This window comes from Bubalus bubalis, chromosome 12, assembly GCF_019923935.1.
Source record: "Bubalus bubalis isolate 160015118507 breed Murrah chromosome 12, NDDB_SH_1, whole genome shotgun sequence".
NCBI classification, from domain to species: Eukaryota; Metazoa; Chordata; class Mammalia; order Artiodactyla; family Bovidae; genus Bubalus; species Bubalus bubalis.
Window position 1 is genome coordinate 96,836,722 of NC_059168.1, and position 27,010 is coordinate 96,863,731.

The following is a 27,010-nucleotide window of genomic DNA, read 5'->3' on the forward strand; positions in this document are numbered from 1 at the left end:
GGTCTTAGTTGCCCCTCCGCATGTGGGATCTTCTGGGACCAGGGATCGAACCCATGTGCCCTGCAATGGCAAGTGGATTCTTAACCACTGGCCCACCAGGGAAGTCCTGATTTTTGTATTTTGATGTAGTATCTTGCAACCTTACTAAACTCACTTATTAGTTTTAGCAGCATTTTTTGTAGATGACACTGGATTCTTCTACATAGATGATCATGTCATCTGCAAGTAAATCAATGCTATGTTTTCTTTTCAAAATAAAATGACAACCAGGACTTACCTGTGGGTGCACATTCCACACCCCTCGGGGTCTCCCTGAAACACCTCGAAGGATAGGGCCCTGCAAGGTACAAGGTCTCCTGAGTGAAGAGACTGATGCTGAGAACTAGCAAGATCCTGGTTAATGTCATCCTAGGCTGATGAAATCAGTTTCCGAGATCATGGTCTCTGCCCTCTAGGGGTATCATGAGAACTCATGATGTCAGAGCTGTAAAAGCGTCTGATGCAGAGAAGACTGGGAGCCCACAGAACTGGGATCCTTGCCATCTGGAAAAGAAAGTCATGTGTTTGATAACATTACTGTGGGCTCAGTGTTTGTATCCCCACCCAGATTCTATGTTAAAGCCCAATCCCCAACATGATGGTATTTGGAGTTGGGACTTTGTGGGGAGGTGATTAGATCATGAGGGTTCCACCCTTCCAAATGGGATTAGTGTCCACAAAAGAGAGACCCCAGAGAGCTCCTTCGCCCCTGCCCCCACGTGAGGACACAGGTGGCTATAAATCAGGAACAGAATCCCATCCCCAGACACCAAATCCACTGATCTTGGACTTCTCAGCCTACAGAACTGTAAGAAATAAATTTCTGTTGTTTATAAGCCACCCAGACTCTGTTATAGCAGCCCCCGAACACTAAGACATGTTTTAATCAAAAACTAAACATTCCAATAAAAATTACAAGGTAGGTTTTCAAATCTGCAAAATTTTTGATTGTGCGATCTTAGTCTTAGAAACTGATTATAAGAAAATTATGAAATGCACAAAAATACAGGTTAATTAGTTGACAGATGATGGAAAATGCTATCACAGCATCAATTTCTACAAAAATGATTTGGAGATAATCTGAATATTCAACAACAATATAGAATGCTATGCAGCTGTGCTGCTCAGATATAACTTTGTGATGCATTTGATTTCTGAGTGCAATAGGTTACAATACAGTATTAGAGAAAAATCTCATTTTGCTTTATATATGTGCATGCTAAGTCGCTTCAATTGTGTCCAACTCTTTGTGATGCTATGGACCATAGCCTGCCAGGCTACTCTGTCCATGGGATTCTCCAGGCAGGAAAACTGGAGTGGGTAGTCACTTCTCCAGGGGATCTTCCCGACCCAGGGATCAAACCCGTGTCTCTTCCGTCTCCTGCATTGGCAGGCGGATTCTTTACCACTAGTGCCACCTGGGAAGACTTCATATATGTCACTAAGAGTCAGACACGACTGAGCGACTTCACTTTCACTTTTCACTTTCATGCATTGAGAAGGAAATGGCAACCCACTCCAGTGTTCTTGCCTGGAGAATCCCAGGGACGGGGGAGCCTGGTGGGCTGCCGTCTATGGGGTCGCACAGAGTCGGACACGACTGAAGCGACTTAGCAGAAGCAGCAGCAGCAGTCTCAGTTCAGTCACTCAGTCGTATCTGACTCTTTGCAACCCCATGTACTTTATATATGTGTATGCATATACACACATATATATGAAATGTCCGGAAGAAAAATATTTAGCTGATTATTCCTAAGAGATAAAATTAGGAATAATGGAATAATGTACACTTTTTTCCTCTGGTATTTTTTGCTTTTTCTGAATTTTCTTGCTTTTCTACAAAATTATAATGACAACAGTATAAACAACTACCATTTATTGAGCATGTACTTTGTTCCACACTGCACTGAGGGCTTTCTATATGTTTCCTTACTTAATCCTTACAACAATTCTGAGAGACAGGTACTAATCTTTACTAGGAAGGGTTCTTTCAATTGAAAGTGACAAAATACCCAACTCAAAAGGGCTTCCCAGGTGGCTCAGTGGGCAAAGAGTCCACCTGCCCATGCAGGAGACACAGGACTCAAACTGGTTTAAGCCAAGAAAGAGGATCAATTCACTTGGAAGTGTCAAGTGTCAATGGAAAAATCATGATTGACTTCAAGCAGGGACTCAAATGTTTCCCACAACTGGTGTCTCTTGGCTCTGCTCCCCTGAAGCACACTCCCATTTGGGAGCAAGATGGCTTTGTAGCAGGGACCAGTCACACCCTCACAACTGCAAGGCTTTATGGAAAAGAAGTGGTTGACTAAAGCCCTAAGGAATACTCCATTGGAATGGCATGGGTCCACATGACCACCCACCAACCCATCTCTGTGGCCAGGTGATGGGTGCACTGAGTGGCTTAAGCCCAGGTCACATGCCCGAGAGAGTGAAATCATAGTTCAGGGTAGAACAGAATTGGTTTTCTCAAAGCAAAAGCACAAACAGAGTAGCAGGTGGATGGGAGGGGGAAAAGCTTTTCACTGCAACCATCATCTCCAACTTACTAAAGAAGAAACTGCAGCTCAGAGATGGGAACTAGTTTGTTCAAAATGGTACAGATAGGGGAATTCTCTGGTGGTCTGGTTAGGACCCTACACTTCCACTGTAGGAGGCACAGGTCTAGAAACTAAGATACCCCAATCCCACAAGCCACCCACATGGCAAAAAAAAAAAAAAAAAAAATCTCAAAATGACACAGATAGTAAGTAAGGAGGCAGGGACTCATTATCTAGTTCCAAAGACAGGAAACTTAGTTACTATGCGATATTGCCTTCCAGGATTACTCGCGTAGTATTTTGGTGAATTTAGAAACAAAAGAAAGTCATAATTCCCACATCAGTGGGTTTAGGGTGCCTGGCTGCTTAAGGTCAGGGTGGGGTCAGGGCACAGCTGAGACACATGTGCCCCAATGCTTCCTTCCAAGATGGCGATCATCCAGTTGCTTCACATCCTTCCATCAAGACGAGCTGTCAGAACAACCCTGACACCAGAGAATGGCCAGTGCAGGTTGGGAAAAAAGAGAAGACCCTCCAAACACAAGTTATAATAATAATATCTGATATTTATTGATGGCTTATCCTGGGCCAGGCATTGTGCTCTTGTGTCCTCGTGACCCCTAGTGGACGCAGGAGCAGGTGCTGCCCTGGGTTACAGATGAGGGAACTGAAGCACAGAGAGGTGAAGCTCCTTACTGAGATCACACAGCCATCTCAGGAGGACCCAGCTGAGAGTCTGACTCCGGAGCCAGCCCCTAATCACACACTCTGATGCCAGCATCATAGCTCCTCACCAGCCAGGAAAGAATTTTAGTGGTACCTGCAGAGATCAGAACTGTAGAGAGTGAATGTGCTGATAACATAACGCTGAGCCATATAGGAGCCAAGTAAGGCTGATGTCTCCAGCTGATTTCTTGAGGCATTTCCCTGGGCCTTTGTGGGAGAAAGGTTGTGCAGTCAAGGCTGAGGCCCGGTACCCTGCTTAGAAACCTGCTTAATAGTCTTCCCATTATGATATCCACCTTAGTCTTGAGTTTATAATTATTTTATGTGGTAAAGGAAATCGTCACTGGTGAAAATAAATCCAACCTCTAAGTAGACCCTTAAGTCTGAAAAGATGTTCAATTAAGAAAATGTTCATGATACACTGTTAGTGATTTTTTTAATGCAAACCACAGAGCTATTTACATATATAGAAAAGATCCAAATGTTGTTTCTTAAACAAAGATATCCATACATAAAAAAGACCAAAGGAATAAACAGAAAGACTAACTCCAGGGGCTAGTATTATGGATTATTTTTATATTCTCATTTATGCTGTCTATATTTTCTATAATTTTCTAATAGTAATAAAGTATATTATACCCATAATTTAAAAGTTATTAAATTTTTAACAAAGTTTTCTGAGTATAAGTGACATAAGACTTCCATAACAACCTCAAGCTTTGTTCTTTCAACCTCCTTTATTTATTTATTCATTCAACAAACATCACTGGCTTCTGCTGTGTGGGGTTCTCGCTTCGAGTGGTGCAGACAGAGTCCCTTGAGGCGCTCCCTGTGCAGTGGGTGGAATGACAGACAAATGCTCAGACACGAATGATGCCCTAGGTGTGAGCCTCATGAGGACAGGAGCCTGCCTAGTTCATCTCTGTGTCTCAGCACCTGGGATGGAGTCTGAAACAGAGTTAGGAGCTTTGGAAATTCTCACAAACAAATGGGGGAAGTCAGGGAGACAAGAGTTCAAATCCTAGTTCATTAAGTTCCAGTTTCCATTTCTGCAAAATAGGGGGATAACAACTACCTCCTGGGATTGTTTGAGGGCTCCACTAACATGCAGGCATCTTTTTATACAAAACTGGAAATAACAGTGGGCCCTCAACAAAGAACAGAAATAATGTATTTCTAGTTGGATGGATTCTGACAGTGTACAAATTCTGCAAACAGCCGACTCATTGGAGAAGACCCTGATGCTGCGAAAGACTGAGGGCAGGAGGAGAAGAGGGCAACAAAGGATGAGATGGTCATATGGCATCACTGATTCAAGGGACCTGAACTTGGGCAAACTCCAGGAGACAGGGAGGAACAGGGAACTAGCATGCCGCAGCTCATGGGATATTGAAGAGTCAGACACAACTTGGCAACTGAACACCACCAACAACAACACGAAGTCCGGGGTCAGCAAGTATCTGGAACTTGGGAAGAAATTGGGTTTAAAATTTGGAGAAGAGTGTGTAGACTATACTCTTATTTATCTAAGAAAAGAGGAGGCATTGTATTTTTAAATGAGAGGATAAACTAAAAACTTGAAGCAGCAAAAGTTACCGAACAGGAGAGGAACAGCATAGAGAAGCAGAGATGGAAGGTAGACTACGTGTAACATCGCATGATTTGTGGACCTGACTTGGAAACCAGGCAAATATTTTACATAATCATGTGTTAAATGTTTAGAAAAGGAATTCCAAATAACAAAAGCAAAGCAAAGAAACAAAAAGCTAACTTATGGCAAGTTGGTGATAAAGCCATGGAGAGGAATTGTTCCAAATAACTAAAACACAGTACTTTGGACTGTCCATCCCTAATAAGATATTCCCTGAAGGCAAAGCAAAAATAAACTGCAAAAGACAAAAACACAGTAATTGCACTGTGGGTGGTACTGTATTCTCATCTGAGAGCGTCATCTGGAATGCTCATGTGTGCTCACTTGTGTCTGACTGTTTGAGACCCCATGGACTGTAGCCCACCAGGGTCCTCTGTCCATGGAACTTTCCAGGCAAGAATACTGGAGTGGGCTGTCGTTTCCTACTCCAGGGGATCTTCCTGACCCAGGGATCGAACCTACACTCTCTTGTTTCTCCTGCATTGGCAGGCAGACTCTTTACCACTAGAGCCACCAGGAAAGTCCATTATGTGGAATAGGATTCAGCAAACGAGTGCATCTTTCTCTGGGAACTGGGGAGAAAGGACAGGCAGCATGGGGAAAAGGATATGCAGATGTAAAATGAATGAGGCTAAGTAAAAACACTGCAGCCCTGACTTTGAATGAGAAGTGTCAATCTGAATTCATATTTTGAAAATAAATTAATGGATCTTATTTAACTTACATGCAGAGTACATTATGAGAAACGCTGGTCTGGAAGAAGCACAAGCTGGAATCAAGATCGCTGGGAGAAATATCAATAACCTCAGATATGCAGATGACACCACCCTTATGGCAGAAAGTGAAGAGGAACTAAAAAGCCTCTTGACGAAAGTGAAAGAGGAGAGTGAAAAAGTCGGCTTAAAACTCAACATTCAGAAAACGAAGATCATGGCATCTGGTCCTTCATGGGAAATAGATGGGGAAACAGTGGAAACAGTGTCAGAGTTTATTTTTCTGGGCTCCAAAATCACTGCAGATGGTGACTGCAGCCATGAAATTAAAAGATGCTTACTCCTTGGAAGGAAAGTTATGACCAACCTAGAGAGCATATTGAAAAGCAGAGACATCACTTTGCCAACAAAGGTCCGTCTAGTCAAGGCTATGCTTTTTCCAGTGGTCATGTATGGATGTGAGAGTTGGACTGTGAAGAAGGCTGAGCACTGAAGAATTGATGCTTTTGAACTGTGGTGTTGGAGAAGACTCTTGAGAGTCCCTTGGACTACAAGGAGATCCAACCAGTCCATTCTAAAGGAGATCAGCCCTGGGTGTTCTTTGGAAGGAATGATGCTAAAGCTGAAACTCCAGTACTTTGGCCACCTCATGCGAAGAGTTGACTCATTGGAAAAGACTCTGATGCTGGGAGGGATTGGGGGCAGGAGGAGAAGGGGACGACAGAGGATGAGATGGCTGGATGGCATCACTGACTCAATGGACGTGAGTTTGAGTGAACTCCGGGAGTTGGTCATGGACAGGGAGGCCTGGTGTGCTGTGATTCATGGGGTCGCAAAGAGTTGGACACGACTGAGTGACTGAACTGAACTGATTTTTTTTTTTAGCAATTTTAGGGTTACAGAAAAATTGAGCAGAAAGTACAAGAGTTCCCATATACCGCTGCATCTCTCCCTCCTCCCAATGAACCCCATTATTAACATGAGTGGGGTACACTTGCTACAGTTGATGAGCCAATATTGATGCATAATTATGATCCAAGGTCCATAGTTGATATTAGGGCTCACTCTAGGTGCTGCACTTTTTTTTAAAGAATCATTTATTGTTTTTTAATCAGAAATATTTTATTTATTTATTTATGGCTATGTTGAGTCTTTGTTGCCATGCAGGCTTTTCTCCAGTTGTGGTCCATGGGCTTCTCACTGCAGCGGCTTCTCTTGCTGCCGTGCGTGGGCTCAGTAATTGCAGCATATGGGTTTAGTTGCCCCAAGGCATGTGGGATCTTCCTGGACCAGAGATCAAACCCATGTCTCCTGCACTGGCAGGTAGGTTCTTAACCATTGGACCACCAGGGAAGTCCCTAGGCGCTGCACATTTTAAGGATTTTGACAAATGTATAATGACACATATCCATCATTGTAGAATCATTCAGAATAGTTTCAATGCCCTAAAAATGCCCTGTGTTCTGCCTATTTATCCCTCTTTCCACCAGCTCCTGGCAACCACAGATCTAGTTGTCTCCACGGTTTTGCCTTTTCCAAAATATCAGATAGTTGGAATCATACGGTGTGTAGCCTTTTCAGATTGACTTCTTTCACCTAGCAATATGCATTTAAGGCTCCTTTATGTCTTTCCATGGCTTGATACCTTATTATTTTTTTTTTTTTAGCACTGAATAGCATTCCATTGTGTGGATGTACTACAGTTTGTTTATCCATTCACCTTCTAAAGGACACCTTTGTTGTTTCCAAGTTTTGGCAGTTATGACTCACAATGTATTCTACCTGTAAAAAACAAATGTATTTCCTAGCTCTGTCTACTGAAAATGCCCAGAAACAATGACTAGCCCAGTGGTGCTAAGCATTACTTAAACCTTGACTGTAGTCTCTAAATGCCACTCCCCACTCAAAGAAACCAGGGTTCCTTGGAGAAATGGTTGATTTCTGGTCTGGGCAGAAAATGTCCAAGGCAAATCCGGGAAACTAGGGTATCTTGCTGTTCCAGAAAGCAAGAAAGTATCAGAGCCTACTAAGGTCAAAAGGCTGCAGGAGCAAACCTGAAGAGCTTCACTCTGGCCGAGGGGGAATCGTTTGAGTATCTTAAGAATAATCATTGCAGGGGATTAAAACACACCAAGTAACATTCAATTTCTATGTTTGTAATGATTCTAAAACAAAAAACTCCATTAAAAAATAACTTCAAGGATGTCAGGAAGCCAACTTATTATTTGAACACTGTTAAAGAGTCAAGTATTTTGTACTATCTGCATTATATGTATGAAGGATATTGTATTGTACCTCGGGGTAACTAAAGAGTTGAAGAAGAAAGTTTCTCTTTTACAAGCCTTCTAGCTAATAAATGAAGAAGGAAGACATAATTAGAATATCATCCTTTGGCAATCCTTAATTAAAGAATGAACTTGGGCAGTGAACCTCCATGAACTGCTAACTTCACAGAAACAGAGATCACAAGATATTATGGGCCACCTGATGAAAGGATGCAATAGCTCCTGTGAAGTATTGTGGCCAAAAATCGAACCTGAATCTGACCAAGCCTTAGATCTAATTACAGGAAATACAGAGGACAGAGGAACACGTTAAAGGACCCCACAGGAATACAATCCAGATTGAAGGAAAGTCTACAGGACAAACAACCAGGTTCCTTCAACAAATAAATGACAAGGGCAGAGAGGGAGGGAAGGGGGATGCGGAGGAGACTACAGATTAAAAGGGACTTAAGAGACAGATATGGTCTTTTTCACAAGGTGCAAAAAAACATTTATGAGACAGTCCAGGAAATGTAAACAATGGCTAGATATGTGTGATGATGATGATAATTTCTCTAGCTGTGATAGTGGTATTATGGCTATAATCTCTTTTTTTAAAAAGATTTTTTTATTTTTAGACATTTTGTTTTATGGAGTATAGCTGACTAACAATGTTGTGATAGCTTCAGACGCACAGCAGAGTGCACACATACACATGTGTTGTACACACAAACATACACGTATCCATTCTCCCCCATACTCCTCTCCCATCCAGGCTGCCACATAATATGCAGCAGAGTTTCCTGTGCTATACAGTAGGTCCTTGTTGGTTATCCATTTTTTTTTAACTTCTTATTTTGTCTTGGGTGTTCTTGCCTGGAGAATCCCAGGGATGGGGGAGCCTGGTGGGCTGCCATCTATGGGGTCGCAGAGAGTCAGACACGACTGAAGCGACTTAGAAGGAGGAGGATAGCTGCTTAGTGGGCTTCCCTGGTGGCTCAGTGGTAAAGAACCCGCCTGAATGCAGGAGATGCAGGAGACCCAGTTTCAATCCTTGGGTCGGGAAGATCCCCTGGAGGAGGGCATGGACACCCACTCCAGTATTCTTGCCAGGAGAATCTCATGGAGAGAGGAGCCTGGTGGGCTACAGTCCATAGGGTCACAAAGAGTCAGGCATGACTGAGCATGCCCGCATGCATGCACACATAGCCAATTTGTACACCCATGGCTGATTCGTGTCACTGTATGGCAAAAACCACCACCATATTGTAAAGTAATTAGCCTCCAATTAAAATAAATAAAAAACAATGTTGTGACGTTATGAGTTTCAGGTGAACAGCGAAGGGACTCAGCCATACATATACATGTAACCATTCTCCTCCAAACCCCCCTCCCATCCAGGCTGCCACATAATATGGAGCAGAGTTTCCTGTGCTATACAGTAGGTCCATGTACTATCTGGTAGGTCCCTGATGGTTATCCTTTTAAATATAGCAGTGTATACACGTCCATCCCAAACTCCCTATCTCTTCCCACCACCCTCCCCCCCATAACAATGAGTTCATTCTCTGAGTCGGTGAGTCTGTTTCTGTTTTGTAAATAAGTTCATTTGTATCATTTTTTTTTTAGATTCTGCATATAAGGGATATCATAGGATATTTCTCTTTCTCTGTCTGACTTATTTCACTCAGCATGACAGTGTTCTAGGTCCATCCACGTTGCTGTAAATGGTATTATTTCATTCTTTTTAATGGCTGAGTAATATTCTGTTGTATGTAAGAACAACATCTTCCTTATCCATTCCTCTGTCAAAGAAAAATTTTCTTATCTTTTAGAAGGATATAGCCAAATTGCTATGGTTGAGATGTTAAAGGGTCTTGGAATTGCTTCAAAATAGCCCACTGGGATAGAGGAACTGGGGTAGAATATGGATAAAACAAGACTGGGCATGAGTTATAATTGTTGAAGCTGGGTGATAGGTATATTATTCTCTTGACTTTTATGTATGCTTGAAATTTTCCATAATAAAAAAACAAGCTTACCAAAAATAAAAATATTAGCTCCTTCTAACAAAATAAGAGGTAACCCAGAGTCTCCTGTGCCTCTGATGTTTTTATGTTGTCACCTCTTTGTGTGAAACTGACCTGAATGGTAACTTTCTTCTCTTTTATCTTCCAAGTGTCTGATGGTGAGTTGGTTCTAACCTGCCTGAGCAGAAGTGAGGAAGAACCTCCTGTGATGCCCCCTTCCTGTATCAGCCTGCACCCTGGGGGCAGACCACCAACCAGCAGGCAGAAGGAACCAAGCCAAGGGTGGGTCCCAGCCCTGCAGCCAACTCTGCATGAGTGAGATAGGAGGACTTTAACTCCCACCAGTACCTGAACGGGCTCCCCTCTGGGTCACCTACAGTGCTGGGCACTCACAGCCTGGCACAGGATGGATAAAAGCAGAATCGTGTAGTGATTAAGAGCTCAGGTTCTGAAAGACACAGGTTCAAATCCCAGCTCTCCCAGCATGTGTCTTCACCTGCCTGAGCCTCAATTTCTCCATCTGTAGATAGGGAACAATATGAGCCCCTTCCTCGTAAGGCTGGTGTGTGGATTCCATGTGAGAATGTGTGTGAAGCAATGAACTCAGTGCCAGGCTGGAGTAACAAATGGTGGTTATTTCTGCTGCTACTATCATTGTCAGTATTTTATAATAATTATTCTATAGGTAGAATATAAAGTAAGGCTTTCCCCCCGTCCAATTCCTTATATTTGCCTCTTTCCAAAGCATGGTGTATTTTGGGTCATTCTCTCAAGTATTTCATTTGACCAACAGCGTGTTGTTTGGGGAAGACACATTGGCCTGAAATGACCTCACTGGGTGCTCATTTTGGGTGTTAATTGCAGTAAGCTGACAAATGGGTTAAAGGAGATAAAGTCATTTCGTGTAGCTTTAGAATTTCTCCCGGGAGTGTGGCCTGGCATACATAGGGGTTGGATACTGTTGCAAACAAGCCTTTTACAATTCACTTTACGATGCAATATAGCAGCTCTGCAGATTATGAATTTGTACCTACAAGGAGAGTAAGTATAACCTAGTGCCATAATATGTGGCCAATCAGTATTTGTGGCTGGCATAATTACTACACCAAGCATGAATTTGTCTGTCAAGCAACTTAGAGAAGTAAAGAGAGGTGCTCTGGAAAGTGATGCTGGACATTTTGAAAGGTGGCTTTGTAATGACAAAGGTCACAGACTCAAAAATGCAGGTGTGGCACAGGCAACAAAAGCAAAAATAGGTAAACTGAACCTCAAAATTGAAAATTTCTGTGTATCGAAGGACTTGAATCAACAGAGTAAAATGCAACCCACTGGATGTGAGAAATATTTGCAAATCATATATTTGATAAGGGGTTAATATCCAGAATATATTAGGAGGAGAAGGAGGAGACAGAGGATGAGATGGTTGGACGGCATCACTGACTCAACAGACAGCAAGCTCAAGGATATAGTGGAGGACAGAAGAGCCTGGTGTGCTGCAGTCCATGGGGTCACAAAAACTCAGACACAACTGAGCAACTGAACAACAACTCCACAACAACCAAGATCCCCACCAAACATGAGGAAAAGACCTGATAGACATTTCTCCAAAGCAGATATACAAATGACCAATGAGCTCATGAAAAAACGCTTAGCATGGCTATTCGTTGTTATCACTGTTCAGTCGCACTATTTATTAGGGACACGTAAATCAAAAGTACCAGGATACCACCTCACATCCATTAGGATACTACTATCAAAAATGGACGACATGGAGAAATTGGAACCCTGGTGCACTGCTGGTGGGAATGTCAAATGGTGCAGCCACTGTGGAAACCAGCATGGCGGTTCCTAAAAATAATAATAATAGAATCACCATATGATACAGCAATTCCAATTCTGGGTCTATACTCAAAAGAATTGAAAGTGGGAATTTGAAGAGATATTTGTATACTCATGTTCATAGCCACATTATTCACCTTAGCAAAGAGGTGGAAGCAACTCAAGACAAATGAGAAATGGATAAACAAAATGTGGCATATATATGCACAATGGAATATCATTCAGTCTTAGGAAGGGATTTCTGACACATGCTATAACACAGATGAGCCTCAAGGGCATTATGTTAAGTGGAATAAGCCATTCGTAAATGGACAAATATGTATGATTCCACCTAATGAGATACCTACTGCTGCTAAGTCACTTCAGTCGTGTCCGACTCTGCGCGACCCCATAGACGGCAGCCCACCAGGCTCCCCCGTCCCTGGGATTCTCCAGGCAAGAACACTGGAGTGGGTTGCCATTTCCTTCTCCAATGCATGAAAGTGAAAAAGTGAAAGTGAAGTCGCTCAGTCATGTCCGACTCTTAGCGACCCCATGGACTGCAGCCCACCAGGCTCCGTCCATGGGATTTTCCAGGCAAGAGTACTGGAGTGGGGTGCCACTGCCTTCTCTGAATGAGATACCTAGAAGAGTCAAATTCATAAAAGACAGAATGTTGAATGGTGGTTGCCAAGGGAGTCAGAGAAGGAAAGAAGAAGAGATTATTGTTTGATGTGGACAGAGTTTCAGTTCTGCAATGAAGAGCTCTGGAAAAGGCTGATGGCTCCACAGGCAATGTGAATACACTTAAGGCCACTGCACACAAAGATAGTGAAATGGTAAGTTGTCACACAATTAAAAACAATTTAAAAAAGGAAGAAAGTCAAGTGAAGAGTCTGAAATTACACTATGTCACCAACTGTAAAAAAAAGCAATATTTATATGTACTATCGCTTCTTAACCCATTTACTAGGTTACTGCTATAAACATCCAAAATTATAATAAAATTTTTGATTATAATTTTACAGATAATACCCAACTCATAATATTAATATTTTAAGTAGCCATTTGAAAGTTTCATTGTCTTGAGCTCCTATACTTAAATTGGCCAAAAACATTGGAGGGTAATCCTCTCATTAGGCAAATGTGGAAGAAGTGGAAGCAGTGATGAATTTTATTTTCTTGGGCTCCAAAATCACTGCAGACAGTGACTGCAGCCATGAAATTAAAAGATGCTTGCTCCTTGGAAGAAAATCTATGACAAACATAGAGAGCATTTTAAAAAGCAGAGACATTACTTTGTCAACAAAAGTCCATATAGTCAAGCCTATGACTTCTCCAGTACTCATGTATGGATGTGAGAGTTGGACCTTAAAGGAAGTTGAGCACCGAAGAACTGATGCTTTCAAATGTGGTACTGGAGAAGATCCTTGAGAGTCCCTTGGACTGCGAGGAAATCCAAGCAGTCACTCCTAAAGGAAATCAACCCTGAATATTCATCGGAAGGACTGATGCTAAAGCTGAAGTTCCAATACTTTGGCCATCTGAGGCAAAGGGCTGACTCATTAGAAAAGACCCTGATGCTGGGAAAGATTGAAGGCAGGAGGAGAAGGGGATGACAGAGGATGAGATGGTTACATAGCATCACCGACTCAATGAACATAAATCCAAGCAAACTCAGGGAGATAGTGAAGGACAGGAAAGCCTGGTGTGCTGCAGTCCATGGGGCTGCAAAGAGTCGGACATGACTGAGCAACTGGACCACAACAAGTGTGCTCACCGTTCCTCTTCGCGTGTTCAGGACACAGTGGAACCATCTCCCGTCACTGCTGTTCCCTCAACCTGGCTCTCCTTGGGCAGCCTGGACTGTTCTGGGCTCCCATATAGACTAGAACCTGGAGCTCAGGGCCCCAAAACTCCCACAAAGCCTCTGTCTCCCCCGTGGGGAGCTTCCTAAACACAGAAAACATTTATTGTCTAAAATGCTCGTGTTTGTGTTATGCTTCTTAATGTTCCTTTATTAAAAAGAAATGAGTTTCTGAAAGAAATGGTTGGAAACAGATTTTTTAAATTGCTGTTGTGCCCTAACACCCTGAAAATACAGTTTTCCTTTTGGGGGGTCCCCTCTGGGCTGTCACCCTCCAATTGCCCCCACAATGAGCTCCTTCCATGGGAATCTGGCTTCTGCTCAGCAGTGGCAGACAAAGGCCTGAGGCCCCACGGGTGAAATCCGATGGTCATCACCATGCACGGGGTGCTTATGAAGGGACCAGGCTCCTGGCTACCTCTTCTCGTCCCCTTGCACTGTGTGAGACACCACCGCACCCCTAGGAGTTGCCTCTGTGGTCGCCATCGAGAAGCCTTAGGTAGGGACACTCCCCGACAGTTCAGTGGTTAGGACTCCGTGCTTCCACTGCAGGGGTGATGGATTCGATCTCAGGTTGTGGAATGAAGATCCTGCATACTATTTGGCCAGAGAACAAAAACAAAGCCAATATCTAACCTATGTAACCAAAAGATCTCATTAAACAAACCCCACTTGGAAAAATAAAAATAAAAGAGTCCCCAGGTATATCAACTATGTGTGCTAAGTTGCTTCGGTCATGTCCGAGTCTTTGGGACACCATGGACTGTAGCCCGTCAGGCTCCTCTGTCCATGGGATTCTCCAGGCAAGAATACTGGAGTGGGTGGCCAAGCCCTCCTTCAGGTAATCTTCCCCATCCAGGGATCAAACCTGTCTCTTATGGTTCCTGTGGTGGCAGGCAGGTTCTTTACCCCTAGTGCCACCTAGGAAGCCCATATCAACTATGAAGTGAAGTGAAGTGGAGTCGCTCAGTCGTGTCCAACTCTTTGCGACCCCATGGACTGTAGCCCACCAGGCTCCTCCATCCATGGAATTTTCTAGGCAAGAGTACTGGAGTGGGTTGCCATTTCCTTCTCCAGGGGATCTTCCCGACCCAGGGATCGAACCTGGGTCTCCCGCATTGCGGGCAGAGGCTTTACTGTCTGAGCTACCAGGGAATCAACTATAGTGAAGTTCAAGTAGCTCAGTCGTGTCCAACTCTTTGCGACCCCATGGACTTAGTCCATGGAATTCTCCAGGCCAGAATACTGGAGTGGGTAGCCTTTCCCTTCTCCAGGGCATCTTCCCTACCCGGGAATAGAACCCAGGTCTCCCACATTGCAGGTGGGTTCTTTACCAGCTGAGCCACAAGGCAAGCCCAAGAATACTGGAGCGGGTAGACTATCCCTTCTCCAGTGGATCTTCTCAACCTAGGAATCGAATCGGGGTCTCCTGCATCACAGGTGGACTCTTTACCAACTGAGCTATGAGGAAAGCCCCATATCATCTATACCTCAATCTTAAAAGTACTTTTTAATTTAAAAAAGAAAAAAAAGAATTCTAGAAACAGAGAACAGCCTCTCCTTACCTCACCATCTTCCACCCCCATCCTCAGGCCTTTAAGCTCCTCCCCACCCCCAGCTCTGCTGCTGCAGTCTCCCCAGACCATCCCACCCTCCCCTAGAACCTAGCAAGCCCAGGTCTCCATTCGCATGTTTTCCAGCCTGGCCTGTGAGTCCAGGTTTTCTTCTCCCACATCCTTAGGGCTCCCCGGCAGAGGGAAGGGCGGTGAAAAGGGACAAACTGGGGCAATTATTCAGTGCAATCAGCCTCATCTCATGCCATGAGAAGTGATTTCTTGCCTTGAGTCCTCAGCTGGTCTATGTGGGAGACATGTATCTTCAACCACTGAGCAAGCACAATATGGCCCGTGTTATATTTCAAGAGCCCTTGTCCCCTCCCCATCGTACAGATCCCCTTCCACCCCCATCCACCGAGGAAGTCCTCCCCGTCTCTCCTTCCTGAGACCGTGGGACTGTTGAAGAGTGGGGAAGACAGATAACCCATCGCCCCGTGATGAAGAAATACACATTGCTGAAAACACGTAAGAGGAAGACCTGAGCTAGTCCAAGAAGTGAAGGAAGACTTCTGGGAGGTGGTGACATTTACACTGAGTCCAAAAGGATGAATAGGAGTAAGCTAGGAAAACGGAATGGAGAAAGCCTGCCAGGCAAAGGGAACAGCCTGTTCAGAGCCTGCAGGCAGGACAGAGTAGGGCTGTCTGAGAAGCTGAAATAAGGCCAAAAGTTTTGGAGAGTAATGCAGAGTGGAGGGGAAGGAGGTAGGGCTGAGGCCAGGGGGTGGACACAGGCCAAGAAGCCTTAGAGCCCATTGGGAGGATTCTAGTCGTGGAGGATTTTCCTAGGTTTGGAAAGCCTGAATTGCCAAGCTCTTCCAGGGAGAATAACTGCCGGGCAGATTATGTGGGCTGAAGTGAAGGTGGAGGCCAGGGTGCCAGGTTGCAATTCTCTGGCTTTTCTGTGCACTGGAAACAGTTGCAGGGCTGTCTGGATGCCACAGAGTTCAACAACACACCAGCTTGCCACCCTTCTGGGGCGGCCCAGCACCCACAAGTGGCAGTGTAAGGGCAGTGGCTACTGCCCTGGTTCTACCACTCAGTAACCATGAGCAAGGCATTTCCCTACTCTGGGCCTCGCTTTCCTCATCTGTATAATGGGTATCCGTGCCAGCTACCTCACAGGCTTATTTTAGGATGTCATGAGATCACAGGGCCTTCCTAGGTGGCACTAGTGGTAAAGAACCTGCCTGGCAATGCAGGAGACATAGGAGACGTGGGTTTGATCCCTGGGTCGGGAAGATCCCCTGAAGAAGGGCATGGCAACCCATTTCAGTATTCTTGCCTGGAGAGTCCCATGGACAGAGGAGCCTGGTGAGCTACAGTCCATAGGGTTGCAAAGAGTCAGACATGACTGAAGCAACTTAGCATGCACACAGGCACGCATAAGATCACAGATGTTAGAGACTTCACAAAAGCCTGGAATGGTCATCAATACAGGTTAGTTGCTATCATCATTACTATTACTGTTATTATTGGTGTTTGCAGCCTGTCCCAACTCCTAAAACACTGTTTCATCTGTTGGTTGCTGGATGGTTTCAGGGACAGACACCGCCAAGGCCCAGCACTGCAATGCTCTACTTTTTTGCATAAAAGTGCATTTTGCATTCAGAAGAGCCCCTCCTTCCACAGAGGGTCCAGCGGGGTTGCTCGGGGGACACATTCCAGAAAGAATAACTCTGTGTAACATGAAACCCTGAATCTGGAAACACAACCTCTATGGGAAATTAGAGGATAAGGTCTGCTCTGCGGACCGCCCAACCTCATTCCATACAAAAGGGATATTGAAACCCAAAGGCCTCGTCACTTGGCCTCTCGCTTATGGTCTCACCCTTCATCACAGCCAGAAAGATCTTCCTAAAAAACAAACTTGACTGTGGCATGATGTTGTTCAAGCCCTCCCATGGCTCCCTGCTGCCCTCGGATTCAAGTCCACACTCCTCGTCGTGACCTAGGATGTCCTGCGGTCAGACTCCTGTCCACACCTGCAGCCACGGCCTTCCTCTGACCCAGCCATTCGGGCATCCAATGGATCGAGTTCTTTCCCACCTCAGGACCTTTGCATATCCAGTGACATTCTTGCCCCCCCTTCTAACAGGCCACCTCCAATTCTTCCAGACTCAAAAGCCCATAGGTCTTGTTGAACCTCCAAATAGTAATGAAAAGTAGTAATACTATCCCCATTTCCTAGATGAAGAAACTGAGGTCCAATGAAGTATCACATGGCTCCTGAAACTAAGCCTCAGACTAAGTCAGGCAAACTCCAGAAACCTTTGTGCACCCAAGAGGACGTACCTGGGTGCACCTCCATCGTAACAGGAGAGTGGAGGGGACCAGATAAGAGGGTTGAGCCAGTGTGGCACAAAGGCATACCACTCACACATTCGTAGTTCAAGGCAAGAAATGTGACCTCTTTGAACCTCAGTTTTCTCATCTGTAAAGTGGGGCTAAATAACATCACGTACCTCATAGGCACCTTGTGAATCTTAGGGAACAACATACAGAAAGTGCCTGGCATGTGCTGGATACTCAGTGACTGGCACAATGCCGCCCTCCCTGGCTGCATCTGGGAGGCTGCACCCGTCCAGACCAGCCCTTCCCAGACTAGACTTGCATCCCTCGAGGTTAGGCTGCTGGGGCCTGGGAACCATCCCTGCCCTGTTTTCTGTTTTGGGTTTTGTGTTTCCCAGCGTTTCCTTTGGAAAAAGTCCAGCTTCCTCCCTGCTGGAAGGAGGCAGAGGGGGATTGTTCACGCCTGGGCCGGGATGCCCAGGGGAGCCATGTGGGGAGGCGACAAGAGCCTGAGGTTTGGGGTCTGGCCAATCCAGGTTCGAATCCAAGATCTGACACTTAGAATGCTGTGTGACCCCGGGCAAGTGACCTCATCTCTCTGAGGTGCTGATTTCCTCACCTGTTAAAAGGTCTCATGATTTCTACCTCAGAGGATATTGGATATGGATGGAGGGACTAGGATAAGACTCTGGATCCACTTCCCCAGTGTACATACAGTAATTCCTTTGGGGGAAGGGGCTGAAGAGCAGGGGAGAAGCCACAGGTTTTATAGCAGGAGTCACCAATTCATACACTCCCTGACAAACTGAAGGGGATGGGTGTGTAGGGGTTAATTAGGGGCTGGGGGAGGGCACAATTCAGCTGCAGATTATCAACACCCCACTGGAATAAGGATCCAAGATAAGCAGACCTCTGGATTATCAGGAGAAAAATCCCTATTTTCATGCAAAACCCCATGATTAAAGTATGGTTAAGATGTACATACTCTATGATTCTGCACATATAAAATTCAAAACCAGACAAAACTCATGTATGATGATAGAAACCAGATAGCAGTTTCCTTCATGAAGGGGGTGGGCAGTGCCTGGGAGTAGGGCTGCGGAGACATTCTGCATAGCCAGAACATTTCCTCTCTTGATTAGGGTCTTGGGGGCATAAGTGTGTCCCCTTCATAATTTTATGCATTGTGCACTTCTCTGTATGTTTTTGTTGTTGCTGTTTAGTCACTAAGTCGTGTCTGACTCTTTTGAGACCCCATGGACTGTAGCCCACCAGGCTCCTCTATCCATGGGATTTCCCAGGCAAGAGTACTGGAGTAGGTTTGTCACTTCCTTCTCCAGTGGATCTTCCTGACCCACGGATCAAACCCAAATCTCCTGCTTGGCTGGCAGATTCTTCACCCCTGAGCCATATCATACGTCAATAAAAATGCTAAAATAATTTGAGAACAAATAAATCAAGACGACAGGGCTGGGAGGAGAGACAGCCAGCATGAACCAAACCTGAGCGCACCTGCAGGCCTCTCAGGCACCAGGTGGACACCTGAGACAGGGACACAGATGCTTCTAGCCCCTGACCCCCTGACCTGGCTCCTGGCCTTTAGGGAGCTCCCCTGCTTCCCCGGGCCACACAGGAGGAATGCCCATTCTGCTTCACCCTGCTCACCTTGTGCTGAGAAGGCTGGGGAGCCACATGCCCATTCAACCTGCCTCTCCACCGGATTCCGCTGAGCTCAAATTCCAGAGAAGTAGGTCTACCCTGCCACTTGGATGATAACATGATACGTGAAAAACTTACCCTTATTTTTTATTCATTTTTCTTCACCAAGAATATCCAGAGGACAGTAATCAAAAGGCAGGCAGATTCTGTTTCCAAAAAAAGCCTTCCTAGAATCTGTGCTTCACCCAACCCGCCTCCTAGCCCAGGGCAACTCCATGCAGCAAACCCAAAGGCCGCAAAACTTATTTGGTGGCATCCCCGGTTCCTATGAGCCCTCAGCAGAGGGTGGTGGTCTGCAGGGGGACGGCCTTGGCTCTGCCCCTCTGCCTGGGCCGGATATCTTGGTTTTATTTTTATTTTCACTCTCGTTCTTTTCTGAGGGCCAACAGAAGACGCACACGCCTCCTATATAAAGCGGCACTAGCCAAAACAAATGCACATCAAATGCATTTATTTGCACAGACACTCATAAAAACTTTACTAGACACCAAATAATTACAGGAAGAGGCAAACCTCCAGCTCTGCCGATTCCCCGCTTTTGAAGTGGATTTAAGATAAAGATCAAATAGGCTGGGCGCTGGCCCCTGCATCACACCCAGCCCCCCTTCCCCAGTCACGGACCCTCGGGGTGGAGACCAATGAACTTTCTTGCTTTTGTGAATTTGTGTCCAATTCATATAAAATGTCTTTCTGCGAGTTATTCTTAAGTGTCCTAATGGGGGTTTTATGGCTCGAAATATGGTCCTGGGCCTTTTCTTTGTTCTGGCTCAGGTCCTCCGTCAGGGAAGCCCCGGTTCTATAGGAGCCGCTGAAATACCCCAGCCTGTCCATTTGGCAAGAAATGCAAAGATTCTTGAGGAAAGTGCCTTTTAGGAAATAAATATAAATGGCACCTTGGGAGTCCCACACGGACAGCTTCGACGCATTGGGCTGAAGCCCCTAATTCTGTTGCTGTCTGAAAAACCCCTCAGCCTGGGCTCCACAGCCAAAGCAAGAAGTGAAGGCTGAGACTGTGCTGGGCTGTCTGGGCACTGCCTGGGTGGGGGGCAGGGGGTCTCCTGGACCCAGCCCACAGCTGCCTGGACCTGAGTTTCACCTCCCCTAAAGGAAGATAGATTGTTGAGCTCAGCATGCGTTTGGGCAGGAAGGGGGCAGCTGCAGTCTCCCCTAAGTCCTGGGGACTCTCTTTCCTCCAGACATCTGAGTGGAGACGCACTATGTGCCAGGCACTGTGGTGAGCGCTTGTAGTCCATTCTCCCAACGGCCCTGCAGGAATTCAGGCTATTACGCCCACTTTACAGATGAGGAAGTTGCAGTACAGAGCGAGGGGAGGGCCTTCTGGAGGTCCTGAACCAGATCTGGGGGGACTTCCTGAGACCTGCTCTTCACCCCGGTTCTAACCCACTGCTTGGCCAGTGAGAGATCTCAGCCCTGAGCCACCTGACTGGGGCACTGTCCCTCTCCAGCCCTGAGGGCTCAAAACAGCCTTTCGATCTGCAATCCTGAGTCAGGATCTCCTGACCCACCAAGGAGAAATCTCATGACTAGTGACCCAGACCTTGTGCTGAAAAGTCATGAGTCTGTGGCCAGAGACCCCCACCAGCTGGTTGAGGATGGTGCTGGGGCTGGATGGTCCCCACATTGCACATGGACACACACCCGCACACAGCCTCGGAGCCACACACACTGTGCCTCACCAGCAAGTTCTGACTAAAGTCTTGTCCCCTGCCACCTCAGTCTAGAAAACCCCAGATGGGAGAGTGAGGCCTGCTCCCAGTCCTGAGTCAGAGGGACCCCCCACACACTTGGAAACCGCACCGCCCTCCTCCCCCAGTCATTCCTCTGGGCACCTCCACGGGACTCAGGGTCTCTGAGCTCTCCGCAGACATGGGACGACCACAGAGCCTCTTCCCTGGGCTGTGGGAAGGTGACCAGATTACTTATCACACACATGCATCTCTCTGCTAGCTGAGAAGAGACCTGAGCCTTTGACCCCTGTGTCCTGAGGGTCAAGTACAGCCGGTGATCCAAGGAGTCAAGGGTGATCACATCTGGCCCCAGAGGCCGGTACATTCAACCCCTTCAGTGCCTGCCTGCTTCACTTCCTGAGCACCCAGGTCTTCAGAGCCCAGGCTAGGTCCTGGGAGGAGCAGCCCCCAGCCTAGGTCTTGGCTGGGGGCCTCAGCTCTGGTCCAGGCTGGCTCCCCCCACATGCACACATCTGAGTATCTCAGGGGCCAGTGGCCAGCAAGCAAGGCAGGACGGGGTCTGCGTGCTCTGGCAGCCCTGACTCTACCCCTGGCTGGCAGGGTGGAATCTCAGATCCGCACAGCTCGGCGCCCGCGCCTCCAAGCTGCACGGCACCAGGCTGGGCCGCGCCCTGTCCTCCACCCCTGCCCAGGATTCTGGCTTCCAGCTGGGGCTGTAAACTGGGAGGGGACTCACGGCTGGCTCTGGTCAGAAGCACAGCTGGGGGAGAACAGACTGGGCTCCACTGCCCGGAGGGTGGGGGTCCTAGGGCCCTGCTTGTGGGCCGCTGGTAGCGCGCAGGCAGGCGGCGGGAGCACTAAGCCCTAAGGAAAGGAGCAAGGAGGTAGAGAGAAAGGCTCAGGGGAAATGAGGTGTCCGTAGAATTGGGGAGCTAAGACTCCCGCCCTACAGCTTCCATCTCAGTTCTTGCTTCTTCCCAAGCGATTCTGCACAGTCGACTGGGTCTTCCCTTAGGTGGAGAAAACCCGAAGCTGTTTCTGACACCTTAGTCCAAGCCCAGGAGGATCCCGGATCGCCAGAGGGCCCGGGGTCGCCTTGGGGAGGAATTGGCGGCTTCTGTCGGCCCATTCGAGCAAGACAGCACTCGCCAGCTACCGGCAGTATCCAACTTCAGGCCGAGGCCCCGTTTCTACAGTGCAGTCCGCCAAGTTTTCAGCAGCGGAAGCCCGTCGGGAGACGCAGGAGCCACGACTGGGCTTGAAAGAGACCTGGGGCCTCGGCGCACAGCGCGAAGGAGCCGGGACGCCACCGACTCAGCTAGGGGAGAGGGGGAGCAGAGACAAAAGGCAAGGACAGGATCCACGGGTTGATCCAGAGGGTGGGGTGGGGTGGGGAATTAATGCGCAGCAAACCGAGAGGAGGAGGAGAAGGAGATGGGAAACCAGGTTTGTGGCCTAAGCAACCCCACTCCCAGATCAGAGACAGCAGACTGCGGCCTGGGTCCAAGCCCGAATCTCAGCTGCTGCCGACAGCTCTGGGCACCCGCCTTGGCCCTGGTGGTGTGGGCTGTGAAGCCAGCAGGAGCACAGGGTGATGGGCCAAGATTCTGTGCGACCCGGGGGCCAGGTGAGCCATGTACCTGAAGGTGGGTCACCGGCTCACCCTTCTGCTTGGAGATGCGGCCTTTGACCCGCCCCGGGAATGCGACCCTGGGCACAGTCCAGACCCAACTCTGTACATCAGCCATAGAGTCCCAGAAGCTCAGAGGTCTCCATTCCGACAAAGGGGAGAAGAGAGGTGTGGAGAAGAGGCTCGGCACAGGGAAGGCGGGAGTGGGAAACAGGAAGAAGGGGATGACCTGCTGTTCCCGGAATTTGGAGTCTGGGGTGGGCCTGCAGGACCTGTGATGGAAGAGGATTCCTAAGTGATGGAAGAGGATTCCTAAGTGATGGAAGAGAATTCCTAAGTGCGCTCTGAAGGAGGAGAGGGTCTGGGCCTGGAACAAGGACCCTCTCTCCTACAAGCAGTCGCCCGACAGAGGGTGCAAGAATGCAGCGCTGCCAGCAGAGGGCAGAATGTGCCCGATCGGTCCGCCAGCCCTGAGCCCGGCTCTGCGCCCCGGGCTCTGCGCGCCCGAGCCTAGTCCACCCGGCTTCACCCGCCGCTGCCTCGCCCCCCGTCCCAGTCACCCTGCGGGGACGGTCCAGGCCCAGGCCCAGGCCCGGGCCCGGCTTCGGGAGCTCAAGGCCTGGGGTTCCAGGTTGCCCAAGGACAGGGCACCAAGGGCTTGTGGGAGAAACTCCACACCCACTTATCCGCTGTCCTGGATACAGACACACAAAGACGCCAAGAAATCAAGAAAAACACGGAGACACAAAGACATACACAACTCGGAGACTCGCGAGCACAATGAATCGTTCGGAAACTCGGAGGTACACACAGACACACAAAGGTGACACCAAGACACCAACAGAAAAGGATCCCACACACAATGCGGAGGGTGAGAGTCACACAAAGACCTTGGGACCCGCATAGCGTGACAGGCGCAGGGGCACACACAAAGACCTACAAAAACGCTAACTATACGGAGACAGAGAAGGCCCAGCAGACTCACATCCAAACACACACGGATGCGGGGATATCAGACACGGATTCAGAATCACATACTCGGAACCCAGACATTTGTAGGGACACAGAGAAATCGTATGTGCACAGAGACACGGGTGCACAAGCATGGCAGAACCTCAGAGACGGGAGCATCGAAACGCACAGACACACACACACACGCAGATACCCACCGACATACACGCAGGTATTGGGATAGGGAGGGAGCTTTCTAATCCTCCACAAAGCCGGGCTCCTCCGCGGGGCCCCGCGGCACAGGGGGCCACTTCTTACCAAGCCTCCCGCAGGCTTCAAATCCGATCCGCCCTCTCGCCTCCAGCGGGGTCAGGGGACCCGCCTCCCTTGCCCTCCGCCCCCGCCCGGCTCCGCGCCGCTGCTCCGCTCCGGGAGGGGCCCGGGCTGCCCCCAGCGGCGCGCAGGGTCAACCTGCGCCTGCCCCCGGGCCGCGTCGGCCCCCCTGCTCCCGGGCGAGCCGTGCCTCCGTGGGGACCCCGGGAGCCGAAGACACAGCCGGCCCGGGCGCGGTGCGCCGCAGCCGGACGCAGCGGCCTGCGTGCGGAGTGCGGGTGCCAGACCCGTGGGAGCCAGGCCGGGCGGGCGCCCGAGTCGGCCGCTCATTCTCGCCGGCCTCTCCTTTCCCGATGCCGAGGCCCACTCTGCCCAGACTGGCCAGGGCCCTGTCCCTGCCGGGTATGGCCTACTGACCCCCAGCAGGGTCCCTCAGCCACCCAAGGTAGCTTATATTCCAGCGATCAATCCGGTTTCCTTCGCGCTCTCCAACGCACGTCCTCCGCGACCCTGGGGCCACCACCTTCTACCCCTGCCCCTCATTGTCAATCCTGCGAGGCCAGGAATTGTCCCCACCCCTAGGCACGATCGCTTTCTCACTCCTAACCATCCTCTAAACTCTATGTCGCCTGCAGCCCGGCCTCACCTTTCTGGCCCGCCCCAGTGTTCCCATTCTTCATTCCGGGGGCATTTCTCAGATCTTCGCTCACCCGTCCACCCACTCTCTGCCACGTCTGAAGCTTTCCCGGACCCCCACCCCCAAATCTGGAGCCAAATCCCACTCCCCCCACCCCGGGCCAGGGCTTTGGCAAGTCCTGGGCCAGCAGCCCTTCCCTCCTGCCCTCCGGTCCCCGAGCTTCGATCCCCGCAGCCAGCCCTCTCCACGGAGCACACCAGATCCGGGAAGGCGCTGGCACCGGGGTGGCTGGGGTCGGGGGGCGGGTTCGGGGGGACGCCAACTCAGCCCGGTGCGACCTACCTCGGCCGACGGTCGGGGTCTCCCTCGGGCGGCCACTGCGGGTCGGCGCCGTCTCCTGGTGGAGCCGCTGCTCTCCCCGCGGTCCGTGAAGAGTCTGTCCTCTCTCAGGGCCACTCCTCTTAGCACTGAAGCTTTACAAAATATTAATAATAAAGAAGGCAAGAAGAGGGAAGAAAAAAAAAGTAAGAAAGAAAAGCTTTCATTCCCCAACTCCCAAATCAATTTTTCAAGGGGGTGGGGCAGAAGGATTTGTTTCGAAGGCGACCCAAACTTCTGCGAGGGACCCGCGGGGCGCTCGGCCTGGCCGGGGGCGCCCGGGTCCGCACTCGGGGGCCCAGCGCAGCGCAGGGAGCTCAAGCCGGGGGGCCGCGGGGAGCCCTCCCGCCGGGGGGCGGGAGGGTTGGAGAGGTGGGGGGGGGGGCAGCGACGGCACTATTTGACGTGGAGTCGCCGGCTCATCCCGGCGCAGGGATACGAGGCGCACCAATGAGTTCAAATGTCAGGAAGTTTGAGGAGCGGTGAGGCGGCTCCCGGCCGGGGTATCCCTCCGCCGCCGTCCCCACAGCTCTAAACTGAGCGGCTCCTCGGGCGCACCATGGCACTGGGGTAGCGCGGGGAGCGCGCCTGGAAGCCCGCGGCCCGCTGCGCCCCGCCCGGGACCCCGCTGCGCCGCCCGCGCGCCCCCCCCCTCAGCCTGCGGGGCCGCCCCTGCACCCCCACCCCCTCCCCCGCCCGCCGCCGCCGCCGCCGCGGCCGCCGCCGCCACCACCACCACCAGCACCGCCGCCGCCGTCTCCTCCTCCCCGCGCGGCTCCGTCCGCCGCCGCCGCTCGCCGCCGCTGCATCCCGGCTGCGGGGCTGACAGGCAGGTGACTGACAGAGGAGCCGGCGCGCGTGCCCACGAGTGCCCCGGGAGAGAGCGCGGCGCGGGCTGCAGCCGCCCCGGCCCGCCCGCACGACGCCGGGGCCCGGGGCCAGCGAGTGGCCGCTCCGCACTCGCCGGGGGCAGCCGGCGGCCCCAGCCGCAGCTCCAACCCCGCGGGGGCCGGGCCTCCCCGGCTCCCCGTCTCCCCGGCGGCGGCGGGAGGCGAGCGGGCCGGCAGGCGGGCGGGCAAACACCCTGGCCGGCGGGGCCCGCAGCGCGCCCTGCGTCCCATGGATATAGCAACAGGTCCCGAGTCGCTGGAGAGGTGCTTCCCCCGCGGGCAGACGGACTGCTCGAAGATGTTGGACGGCATCAAGATGGAGGAGCACGCCCTGCGCCCCGGGCCCGCCACTCTGGGGGTGCTGCTGGGTGAGTGCGGGGTCGGGACGCCCCGAGTGGTCTACTGGCAGGGGACAGGGGCCTCGGCCCCTGGAGGTGGACACGGGGGGTCCAGGCCAACGGATAAAGGCAATGGTGTTGCAGAACGTGGGGGTGTCGGGGACACAGAGAGAAGACTCCTGGAGTGATCACCAGAGGGACGAGAGGCACACCTAGACAGGCATCCTGAGGGGACAGAGGTACGCAGGGACACCCCCTAGGAGGAGCGAGGACAGGCACAGCTCTAGCCGCCACCTCCCATCCTCACTGGGCCGCAGTTCTAGAGCTGCCACTCGGGAGGCGAGAGGTAGGAGGCGGTGGCAGGGGTGATGGAGAAGACAAGAAGTCACCTTGGCAAGCTTGGGAGTGGTGCCGGGTCACTTGGGGAAGGGCCGTGTCTAAGAGAGAAATGTTCCCTGGGTCACCTAGATTACAGATTTGGGGGGAGATGTGGGAGAGAAGACAGCGAACGCCACCATGGGGCGTGCGCCTAAGCCCTCACCTCGCCTGTCTCGGTCCCGGCCGGCTGCCCCGCGCCGTGCTCGTTCCTCCTCTCTTGTATTACCACCGAGCGCTGGATCTCCGGAGAAGGGGAGCGCGCAGCGCCGAGCCGAGGCTCCAGGCCCGCGCGGCCTCTCGGCGCCGGAGTCCGCCGACCGGGATGAACTCACTGAGTCTGCCCGGCCCCTGGCGCGGCGGCCGGGGAGGCGCAAGCATGCGGGCGGCGCTCCCGGGCTGCCCTCGCCTTTGGGGCCGGGGGCCGCGGGCACAGCGCGATCGGGACGCTGGGCCGGGCTGGTCGGCGCTGACGGCCCGGCTCTCGCCCTGTGCGC

At 50.1% G+C, this 27,010-nt stretch overlaps 1 protein-coding gene and 1 long non-coding RNA gene across 4 annotated transcripts in view; one reads left to right on the forward strand and one right to left on the reverse strand.

Annotated features, from left to right (window-relative positions):
• LOC102414092 lies at positions 1-27,006 on the reverse strand. 2 transcript variants are annotated; one of them, XR_003102425.2, is made up of 4 exons: positions 26,680-27,006; positions 24,875-25,005; positions 278-337; positions 1-60 (listed from the first exon to the last, which is right to left on the reverse strand). It is a non-coding gene; the product is annotated as an uncharacterized LOC102414092 (long non-coding RNA). The 2 variants fall into 2 exon arrangements; XR_006543625.1 differs by having other exon boundaries at positions 2-60; positions 278-543.
• LMX1B (LIM homeobox transcription factor 1 beta) overlaps positions 25,889-27,010 on the forward strand; it is an 87,288-nt gene continuing 86,166 nt past the window's right edge. The window contains exon 1 of one of the 2 annotated variants that reach the window (XM_006074522.3): positions 25,889-26,168. In XM_006074522.3, coding sequence (XP_006074584.1) covers positions 26,030-26,168 — 139 coding nt within the window. In that variant the 5' untranslated portion in view covers positions 25,889-26,029. The remainder of the gene's footprint in view (positions 26,169-27,010) is intronic. The other variant, XM_006074523.3, reaches the window with a different exon arrangement.